This window comes from Vigna unguiculata, chromosome 9 (assembly GCF_004118075.2).
Source record: "Vigna unguiculata cultivar IT97K-499-35 chromosome 9, ASM411807v1, whole genome shotgun sequence".
NCBI classification, from domain to species: domain Eukaryota; kingdom Viridiplantae; phylum Streptophyta; class Magnoliopsida; order Fabales; family Fabaceae; genus Vigna; species Vigna unguiculata.
This window is the reverse complement of record NC_040287.1, coordinates 24,487,742-24,500,492: the sequence shown is the minus strand read 5'-3', so window position 1 is coordinate 24,500,492 and position 12,751 is coordinate 24,487,742. Positions and strand designations below refer to the sequence as shown.

General features: G+C 38.9%; 1 protein-coding gene across 1 annotated transcript; it reads right to left on the bottom strand.

The window, feature by feature from the left end:
* Window positions 1-267: 267 nt before the first annotated feature.
* LOC114163039 lies at window positions 268-2,466 on the bottom strand (the record flags this gene model as incomplete). Its single annotated transcript, XM_028047086.1, has 2 exons — window positions 1,239-2,466; window positions 268-1,196 (listed from the first exon to the last, which is right to left on the bottom strand). Coding segments are annotated over exons 1-2 (2,157 nt in total), but the record flags the coding sequence as incomplete, so codon positions are not given.
* Window positions 2,467-12,751: the final 10,285 nt, after the last annotated feature.

Below are 12,751 nucleotides of genomic sequence, written 5' to 3'. Positions count from 1 at the left end.
CTCGTCAGTAAGCAAGGCAGATATAATAACAGGGAGTTTCCCATCCCTCTCAAGATAAACATATTTCAAATGAGATGGTAAAGGTTTCAACTCCAAAGTGGGTGGCTGTTCCACAGATGGCAACATTTTACTTCCTAAGGTAATTTCAGCCACCTCAGCATCACACTTGGACGCCACAGAGGTATCAAATAGTGACACCGCGTCCTCAACATCACCTGTTTTACAATTTTCTCTTTCGTCTAAAATTGAGCCCGAAATATTCGAAAAAGAAAAATCCAAAGAAGAAGAAAAACCAGATAAAACGTCCAAAAGTCCAAAAGCATAATTGTTCACTACATTACTCAATAAATCAATGCAAAACAAAGAATGGTCTTCAATTGGGTGCTTCATGGCTTCTAGCACGTTAAACTGCACCTTCTCATCTCCTATCTCCATAGTCAAGGATCCTGCATGCACGTCTATCTTGGTACGTGCTGTCATCATGAATGGTCTTCCCAAGATAATTGTGGTTGAACTCATTCCTTCATCGTCCTTCATATCCAAGATGTAGAAATCTGCAGGAAAAATTAACTTGTCCACACGGACAAGCACATCTTCTAGCACACCTGCAGGGTTAACTGTGCTACGGTTGGCCAATTGAATGACCACACCAGTAGACTTAAGAGGTCCAAGATGAAGTGAAGTAAAAACAGATAAAGGCATTACATTAATGGAAGCTCCTAAATCTAACATAGCATTGTCAAACTTAGTACTTCCTATAATGCAGGGAACAGAAAACATACCTGGATCCTTACACTTTTGCGGCATTCTGACTGCAGGCTTCTTAATTAAGCTAGAGACATTTCTTCCCATGTTCACTACCTCTTTGTCCATAATACGCCTTTTATGTGTACATAATTCTTTGAGAAACTTGGCGTATTTAGGAATTTGTCTCACAGCATCCAACAAAGGAATGTTTATCTCCACTTTCTTGAAAGTATTCAGGATTTCTTTGTCTAACTCCTCCATCTTTTTAGTTTTTGGTTTCAAACGGTTTGGATAGGGAGGAGGAGGAGAATAAGGAGAAGGATTTTCAGAGGAAGTATTAGGGGATACCAACCTGGAGTTATCACTGGGTGCAGGTATTTCAGATGTTGCTTGTGTTGCTTCATCTGATCTTCCTCTTTCATCATTAGGTACAACTTCATTGTCCTTATCTTCATCTTCTTGGGCATCCCCAAGACCTTGTATTTGCTTACCCGATCTTAAAGTAATAGCACTTACATTTCTCGGGTTGATTACAGTTTGTGCAGGCAAATTGCTCGAGCCTTGTTGAGACTTCATCTGATTTAACTCATTTGCCATTTGTCCAATCTGGTTCTGCAAGTTTTGATTGGTTGCTTCCATCGTCTGTTTCAACTCATTGATTTGTCCCTTCATCATATCAGCCATCATTTTCATCATTGCCTCCATGTTTGAATCACCAGAGGTTGCAGCTGGTTGTGGTTGTTGCCTCTGTTGAGGTGGAACATAGACTTGTTGGTGTTGAGGCTGTTGATTTCCCCATTTCTGGCTAGGATATTCCTTCCAATCTGGGTTGTACTTGTTGGAGGACAAATCATGGTTGTATTGCTGCCGAGGTGGTCTATTATTGCCATAGATGTTTGCAGCATATGCCTGAGGTTGTTCATTGTCTAACGTCCCTGTCTCTTTTAACATAGAACAAGCCTCTGTAGGATGATTAGTAGAAGCACAAATTCCACATAAAGTAGAAGGGATAGGCTTTTTCTGTAAGTCTGTCAAGGTCCTTACCATTGCCGCTAAGTCATCCAACTTCCCTTCTAATTTCTTGTGATCTGCAACATATGAAGCTTCTACTCCATGGGTTCCCTTCAATAGAGTTATAGAATTACTCCTTGTGGAAAATTGTTGATGGTTCGATGCCATAGTTTCAATCAATTGTCTTGCATTTGTTGGCGTTTTGTCCACCAATGACCCTCCACTTGCAGCATCTATCATTTGTCTATCCATGATACTCAATCCCTCATAAAAGTATTGAATGAGGAGATGCTCGTTTATTTGGTGATGAGGACAAGAAGCACATAACTTTTTGAATCTTTCCCAATACTCGTGAAGACTTTCTCTTTCTTGTTGCCTTATCCCATAAATATCTTTGCGAATAGCAGCAACTCTAGATGCTGGAAAAAACTTTTCCAAAAATAATCTTTTCAGAGTCTCCCAAGTATTGATGGATCCTGGCAGAAGGCAGTATAACCAATTCTTAGCGGCATCTTGCAATGAGAATGGAAAAGCCTTAAGCTTGATATGTTCCTCTGTCACTGTTGTAGGTCTCATGGATGAACAAACAACATGAAATTCCTTCAAATGATGGTACGGGTCTTCTCCTGCTAATCCATGGAATTTGGGTAAAAGATGGATTAACCCAGACTTAAGCTCACATTCTCCATCTGGATATTGGATGCACATGTTTTGTGTAATTGCTGCATCCGGTGAAGCCAACTCTCTGATTGTTCTTTCTTCCATTCTATCTTCTTGAATTTCTGGTTCAGGTGATGGATCAGAAGATATGTTAATCACCGGAGGTGATTCTAGTGGTACACTTTCAGTGGTAGGTTCTGATGATGATGGTGCTCCTTCAGTAGAACACCTGAGATCAAGTCTCCTACGTGATTTACGCAAGTTCCTTTCAAGTTCTGAATCAAGTTGATAAAATTGACCCGGATTGGCCCGAGTCATGCACTATGCAAGTCCACCTGAAAGTGTTTCCCTGTGTGTTTTTTTTTTCTTCCTATTCTTGTTTTGGAGAAAGATTTCAAGAAAGAAATGAGTTAAGATGTCGTTGGGTCTACTCCCAGGAAAGAGAGGTGCGTCACAATGGACAACTTAAATACCAAGTCTTTCCTAGACAGAGTTTTCCAAACTAGTCTCAAAAATTTCTTAAAAGAAATTCTTAATCAAAACAAAAATAGAACTTTACTTGGAGTATATTAACAGAAAACTAGATACTACAAAATAACAAACTATATCAAACGTATATGCGTAAAATAAAAATAAAATAAATAAAAAATAAAATAAAATAAAATAAAATAAATAAATAAATAAAAACAGAATCAAAATAAAAGAAATACTAACCGTACTCCCCGGCAACGGCGCCAAATTTGATATCGCTGTCGTTAGGCGATCAAATTACCACTACTTTAGCAACTTCAGTATTGCCAGTTTGTAGTGAAGAAAATAGTTAGGGTTAAGATAACCCTGAGTCGTCTCACAACGAATACGGAATTGATCTCAAATATTTGATTCTCAAAAATGCAATTTAAAACTAGCAACTATAAAAATATGGGGTTTTGATATGCAAAGAAAATGACACAGAAGATTGTAAACACAGTAATAGTAAATAGGTCAATTCCACTGCTTTTTCTAAATCAGATTCTTCATTGGTTATCTAGAGATTATTGTTAAATTAATTATTGTTGTTGATTTACAAATAAATCAATGTAAAGACTCAATTCATTTGTTGGCATCCTCACTTTTAATCAAAGTACAGTCTCAATTAAAAGTGAGAATTGTTAGATTGTCCATAGTAAATTTAATCAAAGTACAGTCTCAATTAATTTTACTATGCCTAATCATGTCTATTCCTTTGTTTCTTTACCAAATAGAAAACTTAATTAATCAAAGTAAAGTCTTGACTAATTTTAGTTAAAGTAATTACCTCTAATCAAATTAAAGTCTCAATTATTGGCAAAAACTTATTTAATCAAATGAAAGTTTCTAAACAAAATCAAAGTAAAGTCTCAATTTAATTTAAAAACCTTTTAACTCATTTGATTAGCATGCATGTAGATTTAAAATCATTATTTTCTATTCGATTAAGAAGCAAAAGACATAGATAAACAAAAACCACAACAATAATCAAAATAACAAAACATATAAATTCATCTAACCTCAGAATCCATTTAAGAAATTACAGTGGAATCAACCCTTAAAGCTTAGCCCTCCATGGCTTTGATGGAATACATGATAATATGATGAAAAGAAAATAAAAGAAAGAATGAGAGATGTGGTGGAGACGGTATCTGCCAAAACCAGAGAGTTCTAAGTGTCTAAGCTGTAAGCTGTAAATTGTAAGTCGTCAGTCCCCCTCTGCTCCCTTAAGTCTCTTTATATAGGCTTCCACTGGACTTTGGGCTTTATCTGTCAGTTGCTAAAATCTTTTATTTTTATTTAATTAATTAGCAACTTAATTTCTGTCCAATTTCTAATTCTGCCCCTCTTATTTAAGCATTTTTACAAAATTGCCCAGAGTTTGACCAGTTTGACCAGAGTTTGACTAGTTGACTGCCTATCAGACGCTGACACGTGGCGCAGAGTACACTTTCCAGAATTAGGGTTTCACTTTCACACTCTCCTCTCCCTCCCTCGTGACGGCGCGGCTGACGGCGTGGTGGCTGCGCAGAACTGGTGGTGAACTGCTGATGCGGAGGCGTGGTGGTGGCCGGAAGAGGTGCTGCAGGTTCGTGTCTGCTGGTGCGCGGCGTTTCAAACGAAAGGTGGCTCACGGTGATTCTCGCAAGCGCAGATCTGTGAAGATGAAGGTGTTGTTGTTCTGGTTGTTGCTGTCGCACCGTGAACGAAGATGGTGGTTCAAATCTGGCTCGCAGGTGGTGATTGTGCAGCGTGAACGGAGAAGACGCGAGAAGAAGATGGTGGCGCTTCGCGGTGCAGTGGCGGCGCTGGTTCGCGCGAAGATCTGTGATGGTGTTGCGGAGGCGCGCTGCAGAGGTTGGATGCGGCTGAAGATGGAGATGGTTCGACGGAGGTTTGCTCGTCGCTGCTGCTGCTTCTCATTCACGGCGCGGTGGTGATTGAACGATGGCGGAACAAGGTTCAGAGAACGTGAATGGTGATGTTGCGGTGCTGTTCTGCGCGAGAAGGAGATGGCGGAACAGTAGCGGCGGCGGCTGCGTTAGGAAGAAGATGGTTGCGGTGGTGATGGAGATGCGCGTCGCTGCAGGTGCGGTGGCCGGCGAGATTGGCGGCGGCGGCTGTGTGGAGGGTGGAAGGGAAACTAGGGTTAGGGTTTCATGTGTGAGATGGAGGAGATGATGACGTGGCAAGATCTGATTGGTTACTTTGGTGAGGGTAGGATTATGACACGTGGCGGCTTATGGTTGGCTAATTTTAAAAGGTGAGGATTGCCACATGGCATGATCTGGTTGAGTGGAGTTTAAGTGGTAGGAGGGGTGCAACTTAGTGAAAACTGGGGGTGCAGAACAGGTTTTTGTGGTCCACTTGAGGAAGGAGTGTGCAAATAAAAACTGGGGGTGCATTTAGCTCCTGATTTATTCTTTTTCCAGAATTTCTTGATTTTGGACTTATTTTGTAACTTTGAATATTTCAAAATCACACTATTAATTGACCAAAAATAAATTCCAGCTGCATTAACAAACGTTAGAATATCCAATAATATTTTATGCAACTAAAATCAATTTTTACGCCACTTTTACCAAACTTACTCAATAAATCCAATAATCACAAATCCTAATTAAATCAATCTTTAAGCACAGAAAATTCAATTAAATCCCCAAATTTAAATATTAAATGAGGGCAAAAATTTGAACTCATCACCAATGCACCTAGTACATTCATGAGACTCATGCACCATGTTCTTAGAGAGTTCTTAGGGAAGTTTGTTGTGGTGTACTTTGATGACATTCTCATTTATAGTATGTCTCAAGATGACCACTTACATCATTTAAGGAGTGTGTTAGAAACCTTAAGGAAGGCATCCTTGTATGCTAACATGGAGAAATGTGTGTTTGGGATGGATCATGTGATCTTCCTAGGTTTCAAAATAAATCAACATGGGGTCCATGTGGACCAAGAAAAAGTGATGGCCATCAAGGATTGGCCTCCCCCAAAGAATGTAAGTGAGCTTAGGTCTTTCCATGGGTTAGCTAGTTTCTATAGGAGGTTTGTGCCAAACTTTAGCACCATAGCCGCCCCTCTCAATGAATTGGTCAAGAAAGGTGTGGCCTATAAGTGGGACAAAGATCAAGAAAAGGCTTTTGAAACTTTAAAACAAAAATTGATCAATGCAACACTCTTATTCCTCCCTAACTTCTCCAAAACTTTTGAAATTGAGTGTGATGCATCCAATGTAGGCATTGGGGTCGTGCTTCTCCAAGAAGGGCACCCCATAGCTTATTTTAGTGAGAAACTCAAGGGGAGTCACATCAACTACTCCACCTATGACAAAGAACTTTATGCCCTTGTGAGAACTTTGCAAACTTGGCAACACTATCTTCTTTCAAAGGAGTTTGTGATACATAGTGACCATGAGTCACTCAAATTTTTGAAAAGCCAAGACAAGTTAAACAAGAGACATGCTAGGTGGGTAGAGTTCTTAGAACAATTCCCATATGTGATCAAACATAAGCAAGGAAAGGCTAACATTGTGGCGGATGCACTTTCAAGAAGGCATTCCCTCATTTCCATTCTTGAAACTAAATTTCTTAGTTTTGATCATATTAAGGAATTGTATCCAAAGGATGTTCATTTCTCCCCCATTCTTAGTGAGTGCCACCAAGGGGCTTACAAAGACTTTTACCTTCTCAATCAATATCTTTTCAAAGGTAAGAGACTTTGCATTCCCCAAGGTTCCTTAAGAGCCTCACTCATTAGAGAGGCACATGAGGGAGGATTAATGGGGCATTTTGGGCCAAACAAGACTTTGGAAGTCTTGAAAGAACATTTCTATTGGCCTCACATGAGGAAGCATGTAGATAGGCATTGCAAAGGTTGCATAGCATGCATGAAAGCCAAGTCTAGAGTCCAACCCCATGGTCTTTACACCCCTTTGCCTATCCCTTCCAAGCCTTGGGTTGACATTTCTATGGATTTTGTCTTAGGCCTCCCAAGGACCAAAAAAGGTAGGGATTCCATTTTTGTAGTGGTGGATAGGTTCTCTAAGATGGCCCATTTCATTCCTTGCCATAAGATTGATGATGCAACTTATATTGCAAATCTTTTCTTCAAGGAAGTGGTAAGACTACATGGCCTACCTAGGTCCATTGTAAGTGATAGGGACTCCAAGTTCCTAAGCCATTTTTGGAGAACCTTGTGGGGTAAACTTGGCACCAAGCTTCTTTTCTCCACCACTTGTCATCCCCAAAGTGATGACCAAACCGAGGTGGTTAATAGAACCCTAGGGCAAATGCTAAGATGTATGATAGTGCAAAACATTAGAGAGTGGGAGGAACTTCTTCCCCACATAGAGTTTGCCTACAATAGGGTTGTGCATTCCACTACCTCTCATTCCCCTTTTGAGGTTATGTATGGGTTCAATCCCCTAACTCCCTTAGACCTCCTTCCCCTACCACTCATGAGGCATGGACTTGCCAAGATGATGAGGCCAAAGCCAAGTACATCCAAGACTTGCATTCACAAGTTAAGGAAACCATTAAGAGAAGAGTTAAGAAACAACAAGAGGATGGTAATAAGGGAAGAAAGGAAGTCATCTTCCAAGAGGGAGATTGGGTTTGGCTTCACTTAAGAAAGGAGAGATTCCCTACTCAAAGGAAGTCTAAGCTCCTCCCTAGAGGGGATGGCCCTTTTCAAGTCATTAGGAGAAATAACAACAATGCTTAAGAGTTAGACTTACCCCCAAGCTACAACATAAGTAACTCATTTAATGTTTGTGACCTTTTTCCTTTTGATGTAGCGTTTAAGAATTCGTGGTCGAATTCTCTCCAAGAAGGGGAGGATGATGAAGGCATGACCACCTCCTTAGAAGCTCCCTCAAGAAGGATCACTAGAAGCATGTCTAGAGGGGAGTCTTCTATTCCATCACCTTTATCTTTGTTTTGCATTACTTTAGTTTGAATTCCCTAAGTTGGTTTCTAGTTGATTTATTTTGGTTGACTTGTTGACTTTGATCCAAAGTTGACATTTGACCAAGATTAGATTAACTTAAACCAACATGCTAATCCTTGTTTGTCTTGTTTTGTAGGTAATTAAGAAAAAGTAGAGCATGGCTAGGTGGCACTTGGTGATTGGAGCACTTGGATGAAGTGGAAGAGAGAGGAAAGCAAAAAGCATAAAGCAAAAGCAAAAGTAGACATGTACCTTGTCTCCTTTTGCCTTTGTGGTTTATGCCTTAGAAGGTCACTTGGTCTCCTTCCTCTTTTGGCCTAGAATCCTCATGGGAATGCCTCCACCAATCATCTCCCTTCACTTGGCCAAGACTCACTCTCACATTAGGTTTAGGGTTTGCTAGTTAATCCTTTTTCATGTTTTTGTATTTGCTAAAGGACCCCTATGAACTCCTATTTAAAGGGTGCTCCTTGTCTTGTAAAAGGGTTGATCCTTTTGTTATAAACTTTGTGCATTCAACCACCAATTTTCGTGAGCTCTCCTTCCTAGAAGTGAACTCACCTTTGCCTTATCTTGCTTGCAAGTGGCGGCACCATCACTCATCTCTAGGGCTTGGTTGGCTTAGATCCCCCCCCTATGAGTGGCGTGCTTCTTCCATTCTTCATCTTCTATGCTTTCCATTTTTATTGTTTCTTCTCTCATTTTGCTCTTTAGTGTTGTTATTGTTGTGTGTGTTTAAGCTTGAATCTAACTCTCTTCTTCTTTTCATGAGCTTGAGAAATGAACCTTCACATCTAGATAGCATGCTATCTTAATGTCCAGTGGGAATTTTCAAAAAGTTTTCTTAAACAACTTCACCATATTCATAACTGTAAAAGGAAACAAGATAATCCTTCATCAAGAACCAACACAACAAGTCATGCAAAACATATCACAATGCACCCTGCCACTACACCATCGCCTAGCGTAGCTTAAGCACCGCTAGGCGAAATGGCAATACAGACCGCCTGGCGGTTCCACATCACCACCTGGCACCACAACTCACAAGACATCCATGTTTCCTACTATCGCCTGGCGGTCCACTCTTCACCGCCAGGCGCTACACCAGTAATGTGCAACTACTGGTTTTAGATACACTAATTCCTTTCCTAGCATTCAACCATTCAATTCTCAACCATCCAGAAATCAACATACACATTCATATATTCCAAATTACAACATCACAACACATATGCATCTTTCAAGTATAAACATACATTCCTCTCATTTATAATTCATATATACTTACCTCTTAAATCAATTCCAACACACGTTATTTTCCCCTTCTCATTTTCCCAACCCTTTGCATGTTTACAAGTCACCTACCCCACATAAGACACAATCAAAACTATATACTTATTCTGCATGCTCTCGCAATTCCATTACATTTAAAGTATGATTATCATGTTCCCATACTTTCCTAAAACCTGTCATGATCATGCAACACTCGGCCATAGTGATATCATCAATAGTGACCTTTTTCATACACTTATAACATCATACATTCGAGCTAACATATATATGTTCATATATTCAACATGTCTCAGCAAGCACTATCAAAAATATATTCATCAATCACACATCTATATATTTATATATATATACCTTCATCAATCAAGGCCATACCAGCACTTGAGCACACTTAATCATCCATTAGTAATCATACTATTAGGGAATTCAAACAACCAATCATGAGTGACGTATATCAGGCATCCAATTCAAATCTCCACCGTTCAAAGTGAAGAACAACATGTTGTGAATCACCTTCCAAAATTTCACCTAAATCGGACAGTTAACAAATCAGAAAATGCAGTTTTACGAAAACTGCACAAACTAGAAACGATGGTGGCGCCTAGCGCCCAGAAGTGAGGAAGGCGGCGCCTGGCGGGCCTATGCTAGTGCCAAGCAGTTCCTGTTCCACGAAAGATATGAAAAACAACGTTTTTCGTGAATCAAAGCACCACACATCACTGGTATGCGCCTGGCGGCAACCAAGGTGCCGCCAAGTGGTTCTTGTTGTTCAAGGAACCCCAACATTCTTCTTTGAACCTGCAAACCTCAACCCATTCACAACAACTTTGAGTTCAACCAATTTATGACTCTAAAGATACAATTCCATCTTTTAGGATTAGAATTCATTCTCTAACACTTCCCATACCCGAATTCATTCATATTTTCCATTTAGATTAGTGTTGTTTTCGAAATCCCCAATTCATCAACCCTAAGATAACCTTCATGCAATTTTCATCTCCATTAAACCCCAATTCCACGAATTTCCAATGAAATACGATGTTTAATCATTCATAAAGATTAGAACGCGATTTCTCCCCGATCAGAAACCTCCCAGAACCTGAGAAACATCAAAATTGAGCCAAAAGTGGCTCGTGTCGCTTGGCGGGTATTCATCACCGCCAGGCCCTTCATAAAACCCAGAAAACTAAGTACACCAACATGCGTCGCCTAGCGGTTAAGCCCGTGCCGCCAGGCGGTTCCGTCTCTAGAACCCCCAATTACCCAAAAATAGGATGAGTCGCCTGGCGGCGATTCATCACCCGCCAGGCGATTTTTGGAAAATTACATAAAACACAAAAATACATGAAATAGCAGAGTACATGCATTCAAATTCTCATACATTTCATACAAATAACAACACGAAATAAAAGGTTCGGTTCCAGCTCCCCTAACCTGGATAATTCTTGCTCACTTGGAAGAATTAGAACTTTTCTTGTGCCACCACTAGTCCAGCCTTAAACTTCTCCCAATGCACTTCATGCTATGCTAAATTCCCCTAAAAATCACCTTCAAACTCTCTCCCTCACTGCCAAATTCGTGTGCCCTCTTTGCTCCATCATTTTTTTCTCTTTCTTCTCCAAAAACCAGCTTAATTAGACCATTAACTAAGCCTTAATGCTTGTTAATTAGATGAAAACGAAAATGACTTTGAAGGTGGAGTTAATGGCCCTTCAAAGACCATTAATGGCTGCCTCCCCAACCCCCTAGGCTGCCCATTTTGCAGCTAGGGTTTCTCTCCTTTTTCATATTCTTGCCAAAAGAAAATTTGGCAAAAAGAAAGCTTAATTCATTCTTAGCAAGGTTTGAACCCACAACCATTCAATCACAAGGTAAGTGCACAACCAATTCATGTTTCGTGATAATTCCTAAAATTTTAGGATTACATTATCACTAATCACATCCAAACATAACATTCAAAATAATGCACTTATTAAAATAACACACAATTTAGCACACAAAGGACTTGAACCCAAGTCCTCTCACAACAACCAAGTACTCTCAACCAGTTGAGCTAGTACTTTTTCACATCATAACAATTCGCATTAAATGTAATAAGGCTCCTACTACTCGCATTTATTAAATAATTATTTATTTAATCATTTAAATTTCTCGGGTCTTACAATTACTAAGACCAAAATTTTCTTTTTCATTCATGCATACTTGCACAAAAATAACAAAAACAAAATGCAACAAAGAGATAAGCCTCTAACTCACACTGAAGTTACATTTGAGATATAGAGTTATTTTTGGATACTTGTAATACATGTTTTCAGGCATAGACACTAATCAGAGTATGAGAAAATAGCTTTGGGATTTTGTTTCTAGTCAAAGTCCATGCTTTTAGTTGTACACTTGCAAATATTTTCATCCCATCAACCTTTGTATTTCTAAACACAACATTATTCTTATGATCCCATATACTTCTTGGATTCGGATTCCTAGAGCGATTCTGGCAAAGCATCAAAGGACCACAATTCAGATGTTCTGAGATCTTTTGTACCCATAACCACAAAGCCCAACCATGGTTAGCATCACCTCATCAATAGTGCCACCTTCAACGCCGAAAATATATGTTCGATATTAAACACATGAAAAACATAAATAATGAATCCAAAAGGATAACCACGAAAGATTCAAACAACAAGGCAAAGGTATTTAACATTGCTCTTATACCAAATGTAAAACTAATGCGAGAAAGGATTAAGGACTAACCTTCAACCATTGACACATTGTCATGAGAATCCTTTAATGTGCTTTTTCGTTTCAAATCCTCAATCTCTAAACTTGGGTGGTATAGTATACTATAGAAGATAACATATTTGATTACCTAAAACATAGAGCACCTGTGAGATTTATCAAGATATTTGTCCATCATAGTAGTTGTCATACTAAATTGTTGTCAATTACATGGAATTACAGTATCAAAATTTTATGCAATAATTATAAAATTAATTGATAAATGGACCACATATGTGGAATTAATTTACCATATAAATATCTCATATTATCCCATATCACATATTTGGGCAATTTTCAACCAGACAAAGATGGTATGAGGGAGTACTTTTGCCAACTTTTTAAACAAGACAAATTCATTGTTAAACATCTGACTCCTCGTGACCCATTGATTCAAGACAAAGAAGGTAGAGGGAGTACTTTCTCCAACTTTTTAAACAATATCGATTCATTGGTGTTGAACGTCCTATCCCTCGTGATCCTCATTGTCTCAGTCTTAACTACGTCTTGTTCCTTTTTCTTTTCTATGAATTTGATTCGTTAACTTAGTCCTGAAGTAGCAAATAAGTCTTTTCTTTTTATGTTTCTTTGTGTTTTTTGTGTTCTTTGAGTGATACAAATGTAAACTTTGATTGGATGTGTCATTGATTAGCATTAATGCTTAATGTGTCAATGTTTTAATTTGATTTTAGGAAAGAGTATTTAAGTTTATCTTATTCCAATATTCGATTATGTTTCTATTGAGAATATTTTTTATTATGCATGTAGACTTTATATATATATATATATATATATATATATATAT